This window comes from Styela clava, chromosome 14 (assembly GCF_964204865.1).
Source record: "Styela clava chromosome 14, kaStyClav1.hap1.2, whole genome shotgun sequence".
NCBI classification, from domain to species: domain Eukaryota; kingdom Metazoa; phylum Chordata; class Ascidiacea; order Stolidobranchia; family Styelidae; genus Styela; species Styela clava.
The window spans coordinates 980410-995494 of NC_135263.1; the positions used below are offsets into that span (position 1 = coordinate 980410).

At 41.3% G+C, this 15085-nt stretch overlaps 2 protein-coding genes, 11 non-coding genes and 10 pseudogenes across 14 annotated transcripts; 1 reads left to right on the plus strand and 22 right to left on the minus strand.

The window, feature by feature from the left end:
* Window positions 1-37: 37 nt before the first annotated feature.
* On the minus strand, window positions 38-156 carry LOC144432281 (5S ribosomal RNA). The gene has a single exon (XR_013480517.1). It is a non-coding gene; the product is annotated as a 5S ribosomal RNA (ribosomal RNA).
* Window positions 157-237: 81 nt separating this feature from the next.
* Window positions 238-355, minus strand: LOC144432199 (5S ribosomal RNA; annotated as a pseudogene).
* An 81-nt stretch (window positions 356-436) lies between these two features.
* On the minus strand, window positions 437-555 carry LOC144432327 (5S ribosomal RNA). Its single transcript, XR_013480531.1, has one exon. It is a non-coding gene; the product is annotated as a 5S ribosomal RNA (ribosomal RNA).
* Window positions 556-636: 81 nt separating this feature from the next.
* LOC144432217 (5S ribosomal RNA) lies at window positions 637-754 on the minus strand (annotated as a pseudogene).
* Window positions 755-977: 223 nt separating this feature from the next.
* Window positions 978-4679, plus strand: LOC144431971 (uncharacterized). 2 transcript variants are annotated; one of them, XR_013480320.1, is made up of 6 exons: window positions 978-1282; window positions 1811-1913; window positions 2022-2106; window positions 2675-2897; window positions 3405-3713; window positions 4361-4672. XR_013480320.1 is itself a non-coding variant. In XM_078119887.1 (5 exons), the coding sequence occupies exons 1-4, from the start codon at window positions 1176-1178 to the stop codon at window positions 2860-2862; spliced, it is 483 nt and encodes a 160-aa protein (XP_077976013.1). In that variant the 5' UTR covers window positions 978-1175; the 3' UTR covers window positions 2863-2897; window positions 3405-4679. The 2 variants fall into 2 exon arrangements, 1 of the variants encoding a protein (XP_077976013.1); XM_078119887.1 differs by having other exon boundaries at window positions 3405-4679.
* Window positions 4680-5030: 351 nt separating this feature from the next.
* Window positions 5031-5148, minus strand: LOC144432195 (5S ribosomal RNA; annotated as a pseudogene).
* Window positions 5149-5233: 85 nt separating this feature from the next.
* Window positions 5234-5352, minus strand: LOC144432332 (5S ribosomal RNA). The gene has a single exon (XR_013480536.1). It is a non-coding gene; the product is annotated as a 5S ribosomal RNA (ribosomal RNA).
* Window positions 5353-5433: 81 nt separating this feature from the next.
* LOC144432340 (5S ribosomal RNA) lies at window positions 5434-5552 on the minus strand (annotated as a pseudogene).
* Window positions 5553-5633: 81 nt separating this feature from the next.
* Window positions 5634-5752, minus strand: LOC144432289 (5S ribosomal RNA). The gene has a single exon (XR_013480522.1). It is a non-coding gene; the product is annotated as a 5S ribosomal RNA (ribosomal RNA).
* An 81-nt stretch (window positions 5753-5833) lies between these two features.
* Window positions 5834-5942, minus strand: LOC144432213 (5S ribosomal RNA; annotated as a pseudogene).
* An 81-nt stretch (window positions 5943-6023) lies between these two features.
* Window positions 6024-6142, minus strand: LOC144432240 (5S ribosomal RNA). Its single transcript, XR_013480476.1, has one exon. It is a non-coding gene; the product is annotated as a 5S ribosomal RNA (ribosomal RNA).
* An 81-nt stretch (window positions 6143-6223) lies between these two features.
* LOC144432194 (5S ribosomal RNA) lies at window positions 6224-6342 on the minus strand. The gene has a single exon (XR_013480452.1). It is a non-coding gene; the product is annotated as a 5S ribosomal RNA (ribosomal RNA).
* Window positions 6343-6423: 81 nt separating this feature from the next.
* On the minus strand, window positions 6424-6541 carry LOC144432343 (5S ribosomal RNA; annotated as a pseudogene).
* Window positions 6542-6622: 81 nt separating this feature from the next.
* On the minus strand, window positions 6623-6740 carry LOC144432189 (5S ribosomal RNA; annotated as a pseudogene).
* Window positions 6741-6821: 81 nt separating this feature from the next.
* On the minus strand, window positions 6822-6940 carry LOC144432334 (5S ribosomal RNA). Its single transcript, XR_013480539.1, has one exon. It is a non-coding gene; the product is annotated as a 5S ribosomal RNA (ribosomal RNA).
* An 81-nt stretch (window positions 6941-7021) lies between these two features.
* Window positions 7022-7140, minus strand: LOC144432250 (5S ribosomal RNA). Its single transcript, XR_013480486.1, has one exon. It is a non-coding gene; the product is annotated as a 5S ribosomal RNA (ribosomal RNA).
* An 81-nt stretch (window positions 7141-7221) lies between these two features.
* On the minus strand, window positions 7222-7340 carry LOC144432204 (5S ribosomal RNA). The gene has a single exon (XR_013480453.1). It is a non-coding gene; the product is annotated as a 5S ribosomal RNA (ribosomal RNA).
* An 81-nt stretch (window positions 7341-7421) lies between these two features.
* LOC144432190 (5S ribosomal RNA) lies at window positions 7422-7539 on the minus strand (annotated as a pseudogene).
* Window positions 7540-7620: 81 nt separating this feature from the next.
* LOC144432191 (5S ribosomal RNA) lies at window positions 7621-7738 on the minus strand (annotated as a pseudogene).
* An 81-nt stretch (window positions 7739-7819) lies between these two features.
* On the minus strand, window positions 7820-7938 carry LOC144432335 (5S ribosomal RNA). The gene has a single exon (XR_013480540.1). It is a non-coding gene; the product is annotated as a 5S ribosomal RNA (ribosomal RNA).
* Window positions 7939-8019: 81 nt separating this feature from the next.
* LOC144432212 (5S ribosomal RNA) lies at window positions 8020-8138 on the minus strand. Its single transcript, XR_013480454.1, has one exon. It is a non-coding gene; the product is annotated as a 5S ribosomal RNA (ribosomal RNA).
* An 81-nt stretch (window positions 8139-8219) lies between these two features.
* On the minus strand, window positions 8220-8328 carry LOC144432202 (5S ribosomal RNA; annotated as a pseudogene).
* Window positions 8329-10084: 1756 nt separating this feature from the next.
* Window positions 10085-13778, minus strand: LOC120325535 (uncharacterized). Its single transcript, XM_039391655.2, has 2 exons — window positions 13469-13778; window positions 10085-12811 (listed from the first exon to the last, which is right to left on the minus strand). The coding sequence occupies exons 1-2, from the start codon at window positions 13703-13705 to the stop codon at window positions 10085-10087; spliced, it is 2964 nt and encodes a 987-aa protein (XP_039247589.2). The 5' UTR covers window positions 13706-13778.
* Between the last annotated feature and the right edge of the window lie 1307 nt (window positions 13779-15085).

Here is a 15085-nt window from a genome sequence, read left to right on the forward strand (position 1 = left end):
GGAAAACAGAGCAAAATCGAATGAAACGGCGACGAAAAGCCTACGACACTCGGTATTCCCAGCCGGCCACCCACGCAAGTACTAACCAAGCCCGACATTGCTTAACTTCCGAGATCGAACGAGATCGGGTGCATTCAACGTGGTATGGTTGTAGGCGATAAAGTAGTAGTCTATTCGACTATTTGTATTTCGCAGTTGTTAGAAAACAGAGTAAAATCGAATGAAACGGCGACGAAAAGCTTACGACATTCGGAATTCCCATCCGGTCACCCATGCAAGCACTAACCGAACCCGACATTGCTTAACTTCCGAGATCGACGAGATCGGGTGCATTCAACGTGGTATTGTTGTAGGCGATAAAGTAGTAGCCTATTCGGCTATTTGTATTTCGCAGTTGTTGGAAAACAGAGCTAAATCGAATGAAACGGCGACGAAAAGCCTACGACACTCGGTATTCCCAGCCGGTCACCCATGCAAGTACTAACCAAGCCCGACATTGCTTAACTTCCGAGATCGAACGAGATCGGGTGCATTCAACGTGGTATGGTTGTAGGCGATGAAGTAGTAGTCCATCCGGCTATTTGTATTTCGCAGTTGTTAGAAAACAGAGTAAAATCGAATGAAACGGCGACGAAAAGCTTACGACACTCGGTATTCCCAGCCGGTCACCCATGCAAGTACTAACCGAACCCGACATTGCTTAACTTCCGAGATCGACGAGATCCGGTGCATTCAACGTGGTATTGTTGTAGTAATCAGTAGTAATCAGTAGTTTATTTTTTCACCACACATGAAATACACTAAATGCATACGGAATGTAAAAGGAAGCAAAAACGGATAATTCGAGGTGAAAGGAGTCGCGAAAACCAAAATTGGTTATCGAGCGGCGACACCTGAGCTAAAGTCTAATAAATGAATCATAAAACAATGAAAAAAATCAAACAATAAATAAAAGAATATAAAGAAGTGGAAAATCGAGACGACCTGAATCCAAGAGACGCTCGAGACACAGAAAAGCAAAACCAAAAACGACTCCAAGCACATATGTGCGAGTAACTATGGGAACGGCAGCAGGAATGCAGTACAGTGCGATGACAGGATACCGAACCGATATCGCAGCGTTATGGAATTGATAGTTATTTAACAGATTTTAAATATATCCCGGTAGGGATATTATGCCGATAACACGGCGTAATCATAGTTATAAATGTTTGCCAAGAGTTCGAATAAGATTGCATGAAGATTGCAAGTGCTGGGGTGCAAGAAGATTGCAAGTGCTGGGGTAAGTCGAATTGTCATTAATACATTAAAGATAAAAATTATTCTAATCTGTGAAAAACAGGTTAACTCAACAAAGTAGATGGGGGTAACAATAAATAGCGTTGTAAATTAGTAAGCATACCGCTTGGAATCGTTGAGAATATAGAATGAACACAATATGTGTATGAACAGATGGATGAAATACCCACTGCAGCACTGAGTATCAACAGTGCTATATATATACAAATTTCGAAAATGCAACAAAGCACAATAATAATAAAGTGGTAAATATGATAGATTTTTACAAAAATATATACGAGATAGTTATTAAATTGTATTTGGTGAGAGACCAATATCAAGGATCATGAGTGTAGAACTGTTGAAAGATACTGCTAACACTATACGATTAGGCTATGAGCAAAATTGAATTACCATTGTATGACAAATGGCCATACAGCATAATATAGTGCAGAGCATGCACTATGGAAGTAGATGATAATAAAGAAGCAACTTAAAATTTACATGAAACATTCAGATTCACTTATTACAGGTACTGTCGACTCTGGGAGGTTGTGGACCTAGTCAAGTATTCTGCTGGCAGTGCCGAGGGAAAGTCAGTAAGCACATCAAACAGATGTGCTGGAGAAAGACAGGTAGGATGAAAGCATGAATTTTTTATATTTTATTTTGAAAGTAGCATATGTGGAGTCACGTAAACTTTGGGGAATGTTATTCCAAATTATTACGCCTTTGTATTTCAGGGAATTTTGAGATTTGCTCAGCGAAAAGCGAGGTACAAAAAGATTGGATTTGGTCGAAGAGCGTGTGTTGTGTTCATGCACAGAGGTAAGCGAAACAAAATAATTGTCGAACGCTGTGGGCAAGTAATTATTCTGAAATTGGTGCATAACTTTGGCAATCTCTAGAGTATAAATTTCGGATAGTTTCAACACCCTGGTTTTATGGTAAAGGGTGTTTAAGTTTGTACGAATAGACGCTCTGGAGAGAGTTCTAACAGCTTTATTCTGTAAGACCTCCAATTTGTGAATGTTGGTTTGTGTTGCAGAGCCCCATGCAGTTATAGCATATTGGATGTGGGATTGAAAAAGAGCAAAATAAATGGTTCGCAGGGTAGCATCCTGCACATAATGCCTAAGTTTTCCCAAAATCCCAACAGACCTTGACAATTTCTTGTGCATCTCGGTAATATGAGTGTTCCATTTTAAGTTACTATCTATATAGAGCCCGAGATATTTAAAGGATTGAACAACTTCCAAAGCAACCCCCCTGATTTTGATTAACATGTTGGGATGTTTTTTAATTGATTTAGGACTGAATAGCATGACTTTAGATTTTTTTACGTTCACAGTGAGTTTGTTGCATAACATCCACTCAATTATTTTATCTATTTCAGTGTTCATAGTATTTTGGAGCGTGGTTGAATCTTTGGCACTGGCAAGCAAGCAAGCGTCATCGGCGAAGAGTTTTGTTAAAAGATTCGAACAGTTCGACAAATCATTTATGAAAAGTAAGAAAGCCAATGGTCCAATGACCGAACCTTGGACAATTCCACAGTGGATGGGCAACATCGGAGACCTATGACATCCTACTTCAACAAACTGTGATCGACCACTCAGGTAATTACATAATAGTTTGCATGCGTTACCTCTAAAACCACAGTGTATCAACTTTTGGACAAGAATTTGATGATCAACTGTGTCAAAGGCCTTCTTTAAATCCAGGAATGCACAACAGACAGACTCCCCTTCATCAATTTTTTCATAGATAAATGAAATAAGATCTAGGATGGCATGGGAAGTCGAGTGATTGGATTGAAATCCGAATTGACATTTGTCGATCAGATTGAATTTGTTACAGAAGTTGAGCATTCTTTTATAGACTAATTTTTCCAGGACGATGCCGATACAGGGTAGAATTGAAATTGGCCTATAATTTGAAGGATTATTTTTGTTGCCACTTTTGAAGATGGGTATTACCCTAGCAATCTTCAGAGCGGAGGGAAAAATTCCTAAACTAAATGATAGATTAAAGAAATGACTCAAAGCTGGGGATATGCTGTCTGCGACTAATTTTAAGAAAAAAGAAGGAATATTATCATGCCCAACTGCTTTGCCTTTTTTCAGGTTCATTATTACTTGGTGAACTTCTAATGGTGTTGATGGCTCCAGAAAAAACGAATTCTGTGTAGGAGCACCCAAAAAGGCTTTGAAAGATTTCGTACTGTGTGGGACATTATCGGCAAGTCTCTTTCCTACGGATGAAAAAAATTTATTAAATTCAACGGATATCGCGACAGGGTCTGAGACTATGGTACCATTTTCAAGCTTCAGTTCCGAGATAGTGGTTTCATCATTGGACCTTACTTTGATGATGTCATTTATAGTTTTCCAAGTGCGTTTAACATCGCCTCTGTTGTTCTCTAGGATGTTATGGTAATACATTTGTTTTGATCTCCTCTGCAAATGTGTCAAAATGTTTTTATATTTTTTAAAGTGGAGACGCTGGGATAAATTTCCCTTCAGGAACTTACTTTTGAACATTTTGTTCTTATGTTTAATGGAATTACGAATTCCTTTAGTAATCCAAGGTTTGGAATAAAATTTGTTTTCTCTACGCGAAAATGGTCTTAATGGGGCATGCTTATTGATTAACCACTTGAAGTGACTAAGAAAAGTATCAAATGAGCTATTGAAGTTTACTTCAGATAATATAACACTAGTATAATTATTACACATTGACTCAACTTCTAGCCTGAACGAGTCAGCACAAAATTTAGTCATGTCCCGTTTCATGCGAGTGTTTGTTTTAACGTTACTATTAGTTGCTGGTATTGTGCACATTATGGGAAAGTGGTCGGTGAGATCACTGAGCAAAATAAATGACGAAGTGCGGGAATCTATGATATTAGTGTAGATATGGTCAATTAATGTGTGGGAGGTTGAGGTCACTCTGGTTGGTTTGGTGATAAGTGGACATATGAAATTGGACATTAGCATATCCAGATACTTGGTAGTAGGATTGTCACAAGAATTAAAAAGATTTATATTGAAGTCGCCTAATATAATAAATTGCTTTTTAGCCATCGCCAGCTTCTCAAATAAACAAGACATTGCTGTGGTGAATGATGGGATATTATTTTTTGGATGTCTATATATTACACCGACAACAAGATTTTGAATTTTTGAGGTTGGTTGGAAATATTTGAGTTCGATCCACAAGTCCTCACAGTTTGGGAGGCAAAGGCTGAAGTCAGTGCATAAATGAAAGTTTAGATTGTCCCTAATATAAAAATCAACACCGCCTGCGCGAGTAGAGGAGGGAGCATGAATGAAGGTGTAACCAGAGATATCAATATTGACAACAGCAGTTTCACTCATGATCCTAGTCTCGCTTAGAGCAATAATTTGAGGTGGAATACAAAAATTTGAAATTAGCTCAACTAGATTATCGGCATATTTTTCCAAAGATCTGATGTTATGGTGCAATATAATAAAGTCTGTTGCTAGAAAACTTGAAGTTACTCTATTGATATTGGATATTTCAAGGTATCGACTTGCAATAGAAGGAATTTCGGGATGAAAATTGGTTGATTCCCAGGTAGGATAAGGATCACTCATAGATGAGGAATGCTAATGGGTTCGAATTAGATAACATTAGGTTGGATAGGCGATAAAGTAGTAGTCTATTCGGCTATTTGTATTTTGCAATTGTTAGAAAACAGAGCAAAATCGAATGAAACGGCGACGAAAAGCCTACGACACTAGGTATTTCAGCCGGTCACCCATGCAAGTACTAACCGAGACCGACATTGCTTAACTTCCGAGATCGAACGAGATCGGGTGCATTCAACGTGGTATGGTTGTAGTCGATAAAGTAGTAGTCTGTTCTGCTATTTGTATTTTGCAGTTGTTAGAAAACAGAGAAAAAACGAATGGAACGGCGACGAAAAAAAAGCCTACGACACTCGGTATTCCCAGCCCGTCACCCATGCAAGTACTAACCGAGCCCGACATTGCTTAACTTCCGAGATCGAACGAGATCGGGTGCATTCAACGTGGTATGGTTGTAGGCGATAAAGTAGTAGTCTATTCGGCTATTTGTATTTCGCAGTTGTTAGAAAACAGAGCAAAATCGAATGAAACGGCGACGACAAGCCTACGACACTCGGTATTCCCAGCCGGTCACCCATGCAAGTACTAACCAAGCCCGACATTGCTTAACTTCCTAGATCGAACGAGATCGGGTGCATTCAACGTGGTATGGTTGTGGGCGATAAAGTAGTAGTCTATTCGGCTATTTGTATTTCGCAGTTATTAGAAAACAGAGCAAAATCGAATGAAACGGCGACGACAAGCCTACGACACTCGTTATTCCCAGCCGGTCACCCATGCAAGTACTAACCGAGCCCGACATTGCTTAACTTCCGAGATCGAACGAGATCGGGTGCATTCAACGTGGTATGGTTGTAGGCAGTAAAGTAGTAGTCTATTCGGCTATTTGTATTTCGCAGTTGTTAGAAAACAGAGCAAAATCGAATGAAACGGCGACGAAAAGCCTACGACACTCGGTATTCCCAGCCGGTCACCCATGCAAGTACTAACCAAGCCTGACATTGCTTAACTTCCGGGATCGGGTGCATTCAACGTGGTATGGTTGTAGGCGATAAAGTAGTAGTCTATTCGGCTATTTGTATTTTGCAGTTGTTGGAAAACAGAGCAAAATCGAATGAAACGGCGACGAAAAGCCTACGACACTCGGTATTCCCAGCCGGTCACCCATGCAAGTACTAACCGAGCCCGACATTGCTTAACTTCCGAGATCAAACGAGATCGGGCGCATTCAACGTGGTATGGTTGTAGGCGATGAAGTAGTAGTCTATTCGGCTATTTGTATTTCGCAGTTGTTGGAAAACAGAGCAAAATCGAATGAAACGGCGACGAAAAGCCTACGACACTCGGTATTCCCAGCCGGTCACCCATGCAAGTACTAACCAAGCCCGACATTGCTTAACTTCCGAGATCGAACGAGATCGGGTGCACTCAACGTGGTATGGTTGTAGGCGATAAAGTAGTAGTCTATCCGACTATTTGTATTTCGCAGTTGTTAGAAAACAGAGTAAAATCGAATGAAACGGCGACGAAAAGCTTACGACATTCGGTATTCCCAGCCGGTCACCCATGCAAGTACTAACCGAACCCGACATTGCTTAACTTCCGAGATCGACGAGATCGGGTGCATTCAACGTGGTATTGTTGTAGGCGATAAAGTAGTAGTCTATTCGGCTATTTGTATTTCGCAGTTGTTAGAAAACAGAGTAAAATCGAATGAAACGGCGACGAAAAGCTTACGACATTCGGTATTCCCAGCCGGTCACCCATGCAAGTACTAACCGAACCCGACATTGCTTAACTTCCGAGATCGACGAGATCGGGTGCATTCAACGTGGTATTGTTGTAGGCGATAAAGTAGTAGTCTATTCGGCTATTTGTATTTCGCAATTGTTAGAAAACAGAGCAAAATCGAATGAAACGGCGATGAAAAGCTTACGACACTCGGTATTCCCAGCCGGTCACCCATGCAAGTACTAAGCGAGCCCGACATTGCTTAACTTCCGAGATCGAACGAGATCGGGTGCATTCAACGTGGTATGGTTGTAGGCAATAAAGTAGTAGTCTATTTGGCTATTTGTATTTCGCAGTTGTTAGAAAACAGAGCAAAATCGAATGAAACGGCGACGACAAGCCTACGACACTCGGTATTCCCAGCCGGTCACCCATGCAAGTACTAACCGAGCCCGACATTGCTTAACTTCCGAGATCAAACGAGATCGGGCGCATTCAACGTGGTATGGTTGTAGGCGATGAAGTAGTAGTCTATTCGGCTATTTGTATTTCGCAGTTGTTGGAAAACAGAGCAAAATCGAATGAAACGGCGACGAAAAGCCTACGACACTCGGTATTCCCAGCCGGTCACCCATGCAAGTACTAACCAAGCCCGACATTGCTTAACTTCCGAGATCGAACGAGATCGGGTGCACTCAACGTGGTATGGTTGTAGGCGATAAAGTAGTAGTCTATCCGACTATTTGTATTTCGCAGTTGTTAGAAAACAGAGTAAAATCGAATGAAACGGCGACGAAAAGCTTACGACATTCGGTATTCCCAGCCGGTCACCCATGCAAGTACTAACCGAACCCGACATTGCTTAACTTCCGAGATCGACGAGATCGGGTGCATTCAACGTGGTATTGTTGTAGGCGATAAAGTAGTAGTCTATTCGGCTATTTGTATTTCGCAGTTGTTAGAAAACAGAGTAAAATCGAATGAAACGGCGACGAAAAGCTTACGACATTCGGTATTCCCAGCCGGTCACCCATGCAAGTACTAACCGAACCCGACATTGCTTAACTTCCGAGATCGACGAGATCGGGTGCATTCAACGTGGTATTGTTGTAGGCGATAAAGTAGTAGTCTATTCGGCTATTTGTATTTCGCAATTGTTAGAAAACAGAGCAAAATCGAATGAAACGGCGATGAAAAGCTTACGACACTCGGTATTCCCAGCCGGTCACCCATGCAAGTACTAAGCGAGCCCGACATTGCTTAACTTCCGAGATCGAACGAGATCGGGTGCATTCAACGTGGTATGGTTGTAGGCAATAAAGTAGTAGTCTATTCGGCTATTCGTATTTCGCAGTTGTTGGAAAACAGAGCAAAATCGAATGAAACGGCGACGAAAAGCCTACGACACTCGGTATTCCCAGCCGGTCACCCATGCAAGTACTAACCAAGCCCGACATTGCTTAACTTCCGAGATCGAACGAGATCGGGTGCACTCAACGTGGTATGGTTGTAGGCGGTAAAGTAGTAGTCTATTCGGCTATTTGTATTTCGCAGTTGTTAGAAAACAGAGCAAAATCGAATGAAACGGCGACGAAAAGCCTACGACACTCGGTATTCCCAGCCGGTCACCCATGCAAGTACTAACCAAGCCTGACATTGCTTAACTTCCGAGATCGGGTGCATTCAACGTGGTATGGTTGTAGGCGATAAAGTAGTAGTCTATTCGGCTATTTGTATTTCGCAGTTGTTGGAAAACAGAGCAAAATCGAATGAAACGGCGACGAAAAGCCTACGACACTCGGGGGTGTTGTCAAAAACTGAATATAACTGAATACAACTGAATACAACTGAACACAACTGAAAACAACTGAATACAACTGAATACAAAAACTGAACACAACTGAATACTACCGCACACAACTGAATACACGGCTCGTGGCACGTGACATAAGTTTTAAAATGAATACAACTGAATATAACTGAACACAGCTGAATACAACTGAACAAAACTGAATACGACTGAACAGAACTGAAAACAACTGAATACACGCAACGAATACAACTGAATATAACTGAACACCACTGAATACAACTGGAGAAAATGGCACGGGACGCATAAGATTCGTGACGTCATCACTGATTACGTCATAATAGATAATGCGAATTTTAGAGATAGCCCCTCAAGCAATACATCAAACGTTTCAGAAGGATGAGGCGGTTTCATTACGGTTATTTGTGGCGTGATTGGTGACGTCATTGCTGATTACGTCACAATCGATAATGCGAATTTTGGAGATAGAACATCGAGCAATATAGCAAACGTTTCAGAAAGATGAGGCGGTTTCAATACGGTTATTTTTGGCGTGATTGGTGACGTCATTGCTGATTGCGTCACAATCTAAGATTTGAATATTCGAAATATACTGGCGTGCAGTATAATGCACCTTTGAGACAAACGAGATGGTTTGAATGTGGCGACATTCGACTAAATTTATGACGTCATTAGTGGTTACGTCATAATATCAAATGCAAAATTTCAACATATAATCACGACTAGTATATCAAACGTTTCTGAAAATGAGACCATATTATTACGGTCATTCGGCGTGTTTAGATACGTCACCGCTGATGACGTCAAAATATTTCGACGTGATTTGTGGCGTCATCACTAATTACTTTATTGACGCTCGTGCAAATTTTTGAGATTGAGGTAACACGAAATCACTGACAATGTTACATGATACATACTCAGTTTTGTCTACGAAGCAAAATATACGCGTGGCTTGTTTAGGAGGTAATCAAAATTTGCCTAGAGTGAAGAACAGTGGTTGAATGAGCGCCGATGCTCGTACATATGATATCATTTTATTTTGATACAAATGTATAGGAATCGTGTGGCCTCTCGTTTGGTTGGTAGCCAATATTGGGTATGGTGAGCTAGCTAGATATTTCAGGTGCATGAATTTGACTTAATGATGGAGGAAGCCGTAACCGATCAGCAGTTACGTGAACCACATTGCGACGGCGATAAGGCCAGCAAATCTGGATCCAATGAACTGAACCGCCTGCCTTCTTTTTATGGGATGAAGGTGCTTTAGTCTTCCTATTGTCTTGCATCCTGTGCCGGTATCTGCGGTACTTGGTGCAGTAAACCCAAACCAAGAACAAACTGAAAGGCGAGCATGATTATCTTAACAACAGCAAAGAAAAGTATGTAACATCACGTTTTGTTTTATTCGTGCAAAGAAATGACATGTTCATTAAAGCATACACATCAGCCTAACCAACGTGAAAACAATGAACTGTTAAAACACCAACACACAAACGAACTGTAATAAAAGATAAAAACACGAAGCCAGTGACTATTTTGTCCGATAGCTCATCAAAAACACTGGATGAATAAGCTATGTGTAGTGAATATTAGTCTGTGTCATAATAGGAGCCACGTTACATCTCTCCATCTACTTTTTTGCTGCTCTTTCGGCCCTAGTTCCCTTCTTTTGTCCCGGCTTTCTGGCAATGTGCGATTTTCTTGGACAAAGAAATGCTGGGTTCGACGCTTCTTCCATTTCGTTTTCAAGGGGAATATGGGAACGGTCCTTTTCAAAAATTAATTTTTGAAATATTTTCTCTTTTTGGCCCTCTCCCATCTCTCGCCATACTGCATTGCTGTAGGAATACTTTTTGAACCTTGAACTTAGGGAATAATTGCCCCTGCCGTGAATGGCTCTCCGCATGTCTGTGTACTGCAAAATAGCATGGTCTTTAAATTTTTTGATTAGTTGAGGCAGCTTTTGTGGCTTCCAATCAATGTCAACTTTTATGAGGTTGTTCATCGACTCAGAATTGTTGTTGGTCCACAGCGCTTTTTGCATTAGCCCATTCCTCAGTTTGACAACGTACTCTGCAAGCAGAGGCATAATCTGTGCAGTTATATACCTCTTGATATCTTCGGGGAACTTTGAAATAAGCCTTTTGCATTCGACAGATTTGGTTTCAAATTCCTCATTTGAAACTGCTCTGGCAATTCCATCATCCCTGAAAAGAGAGGATAACAGCATTTTTTTCGACTCTTCGGAAATCGACCCCTTTGTCCGCAACAAACGCTGCACATTTTGGATCAAGTGTCGTGTGCATAGAAACCGCTGAACTCCCGGAAAACACTTGTCAAGAGCTTTTGTTAAAGCAAACTCGTTGTCACTTCCAATCCTAATTTCCGAAGTGAAAGCAGTGGTTGATATCCTGGAGCTCAAGTGAGAGAAAAAGTGACAATATGTCGTGAATTTTCCATCCCAGTGGAGGTAAATTGGGCCCAAAATTATAGGATTTTCACCAGTGCTATTTCTTACAACTTTCGACTGCTTGTACACTATTATAGTGGCATAACAGGCACCAAGGTTAAACGTGCGATCAACACCCAAAATTGTTTTGTCACTTGTTGTTGAAGCTATTCGCTTGAGATCAGCGAGCTGATTGTTGGTATACAAAATCACACAGGGTGGGGAACCTTTGATTACCGCTGCCTCTCGCACGAAGTCATCTGTCTGTACCATGCTTAGCACATCAAGAACCCCATCAGCGAAAGTGCGTGAACCCTCTGTACCCCAACTGTCTTTTTTGGCATGCATTTTCCTATATCTCACTTGTCGATAGTCCCTCGGGGCATGAATCGAATCTTCGCCAATCATTTTCTTATAGATTTCCCTTGTGGACATCCTCGACTGCACATGATCATCGATGTTTTTTACAACTCCAGGAGGTGTTCTTACATACTCACGCTTGTTTCGTTTTGTATTTCCATGGGGAGGCATGGGCTGTTTCGGAAAAGCTCCCAGGTATTCAACGACAGCTTTCCCTTCACCGATGCAGGAACCATCGTAACCACGAAACCAGGACACCCGTTTTCGATAGTTCGTGTTAGCCTTTAGTTTGCTGTAAACTCTATGAAGAATTAGGATATCTTGGGTGTCGGGCATTGGCCGTACATGCTCTTTCCTGAATTTTCCCCCGGACTTTTTCTCTGTGTAGAAGCCATCTTTATCTTTTCTGACGAATTTCAGGTTGCCATTTTCTTCAATGAGGAAATATGCTCTGGTAGACCCTGCTTTTACACCACACCACGCGCCACAATCATCTGGAACAAAATTCTTCTTGTTATTTTTTCCCAACTGTACCACGAATCCAATGTTGCTTTTCGGACCAGTGGGGATTTCTTTTTCAGCAATAACCTCTGCCAGCATAGTTGTGTAAAGTTCATTGGGTGCAAGAAATCTGCCACTCAATTGTATTTCACGCTCATCATTTGATGATTCGAAAGCAGTAGATGGACTTGATGTGGTAATTGGTGTGGTAGCCCTCATCTTTTTTGGCTCGAACGCATCAGCAGAGTCATCGCTGTCGTCACTGATATCCCAACCAAATTCAAAATTAATCTGGTCAAAACCGATGCTAGTATCAGAACTGGTTTCATCAAAATTGAGTTTTCCAAATTTGAATGGGGTAACGCCTGGAGAGTCAGGAATAGTATTCAAAGCCTCCTTTACTGGGGTAGAATGGAGAGCACCAGGATTAAATTCAGTTTCTTCAACAAGTGGTACAAAGTGATTTGGAATCCAGTCAGAAGTCATCGTCAGTTCTGTTGTTGTCCACATAATCCACAGATCTACGCCAACTATTTCTCTAGGCTTGATGCAATTGCTGAGAAACTTTGGATATAAGTCCCTTGTCCCATTAACAGGGGGGTACAGCATGTTCACTTGTCTTTTAATGATGTTAGAGAGTGCCATTATTGTCCAAGCTGAAGAAAAAGCACCAATACGAGTACAGTCGACACAGGCTTCGCGGTAGTCCGGGGACACATGACAAACAACTCTCCCCATATCAGACTGAATGTATTCGTCTTCATTATTGACCATTTCGATGCAAGTTCTTGTCCGAAGCTCATTAGCCATATCTTCAGAATCATTCAGAAGCAACGACACTGCGTTGAAAAGACAATTACCATCTGCTGTAGTCTTAAGTGGGCGTTTGCCTTTCTCCAGTCCATGCTTTCGCAATATGTCCAGTGAGTGACGATCAGTGGATGTATGGTACTTGGTGATATCTTTTTCATGACTTATGAAATATGGCATGATATGCTTTTCCCTGATTGTACATGCACAAAAAATGCCCCAATTCTTCTTGGCACTCTAGAAATAGAAATGGAGATTAGTTGTGAATCACCAATCACAAAATTTATGGAATTTGATGTTTAATTCCGCTATCAAGCATCCCTAATGGCGTTTCCACCATCACAATACTTTAAAATTCACATTGACCCCATTGAGCGGGAACCATCCGGGGTTTGTCAAACCGATTGGAACAGACACAAAATCCCATTTTCACCTTCGGGAAAAGTCGTCATATGGTTATGGAGAATGAAATTCCGTAAAATCTTTCCCATCAATACTGTGCTTAATCTATACATAATCGAATGGACTGTGTTCACCCGTTTTACTAACAATATATCCATCAGACAAGCAATTTTCATTCCCAAATTTGTAATAAATTCCGTCATGTGGAAATTCATTATTTCATAGTTATTTTTCATCGTGTTGACATAAACAGCGTTAACGTCTCGTGGCAATCCGTATTTACTAACTGCACTCAATATAATAATAATTTATAGCCTCAGTAACTCTTGGCAATTTAGCGATCGTCCGTAACTTTGCTCAGAGATCAGTGCCTACATTTTGAGCGAGTGCGCGTGACTTTACTTTTAATAAATTTCTTTATAAAAACACTAGACGGATGATGCACAATCTGTAATTAGGTCTATAAGAACGGAAGAGCGGTGAATTACTTACTCTGCGTAAGCGATGGAGTGCAGTCAAGAAGTCGAATGAACCATCGTCTTCCGAAGAGCACTTTCTGCATATATACGATGCTTGCGAGAGGTTCCCAAGTTCCATGATAGATTCTTCTTTCAATTTCTCGCAGGTGCCGTGGAACCAGTTTCCACATATTTCGCATAAAATGCTGTGGCTTCCTTCGGCACAATTCTTAAAGCATATGCCGCATGGTGATTCACTGGATTGATCCATCTCCTTCAGTTCTTAGTGACAACTTGAATGGACTTTCTCAGTAAAAATAGTCTAGCTAAATCAATTGCATAAGTTACCTAATACATCCAAGGGAAAGAAAGGTTCGATGAAATCTTTGCTTGGTACGAAGCAGATTTAACAGAATTGTACAGGCTAACACGTAACAGAGAGGCAGCAGGGCTGAGTGCTGTATACATAAGGCTTTGGTCGCAATCATATAACGGTTGGTATTCATCCGAGGGCAAGCGATACAGATTTGTAGTCCTGTCGTAAGATACCTTGGTTACTACTCGCATAAACCACTTACGAAATTATTGCTTATGATCTCATCGGAGAACTAAGACCAACGAGCATCCAAATAACCTAACACCTTGCGCGGGCGAAGTGTCAGAAGTCTTGTTTGAGGTTTGAAACGACATCTGGTGACCTGTGACCCCGGAGACAAGTTTTCAGCGTCAAATGCGACACTAAACTAATTTTCGCAATTTGATCATGTGGTAATATTATTAAAACAAGCGAAAATATTCAATCCAGGTGTCAGTGATTCATCGCCAAGTGCTTTAGTTAGAATACAAAACACATCCTTCTTCAGCACTTCCGTAAGCAATCCCGTACTTAACAAGGAATAATGGGTGGTTTGCAGCTAGGCGGTAGGCTACAGCGTGCTCAGCGTTAGGAATACACTCGACATCGCACCTTCGATCCCTCTGCGTGGGTTTGCAGGTCCGTATCACATTCGGAGGTTAATTTTATGCGAGAGGGTTGCTGTACTCCTCGACACTATTCACGTTACCGCTGGTCGGTTACGGATTTCTTCACCATCAAGTCCATACCTCTAAAAACAAATACCGTATATGCTCGTTTAACCGCCCGGTCTTGATTGAGCGCCCGTTTGAATAGCCGCCCGGTGTGAAAGCTGATTTTTCAGTGGTAGAGAACAATAGGAAATAAGAAGCGTATTATGAGGAATTACTCTTAAGACGTGAATAATTTGCGTTTGACATGGAAAAAGGATTAATGTCGTCAAATATTTGTCTTCAAAGATACCGGTATCGTAATTTTTGTGTATAATTTCACTTTAAAAATAACAAGCGCTCCTGCTTGAATAAGCGCCGGTTTGAATGAGGGCCAGGTTAGTGAGTTTGTTTAAAAAAAATAAGCGCCCGGGCTATTAAACGAGCAAATACGGTAACTGGCTAACTAACCCACACCTGACATGGATGGTAACCGGACGAGAGGTCGTGGTTAGCCCTAGGATCAAGCCGTCTTTTGTACTTTACTCTCCCCGGGGATAAATATGTAAACCTGTCAAACAACTGAAAACGAACTGTCTTTACTAGTGTGCACACGAATATTCAGATCTGCAAATGGACTGCAAGC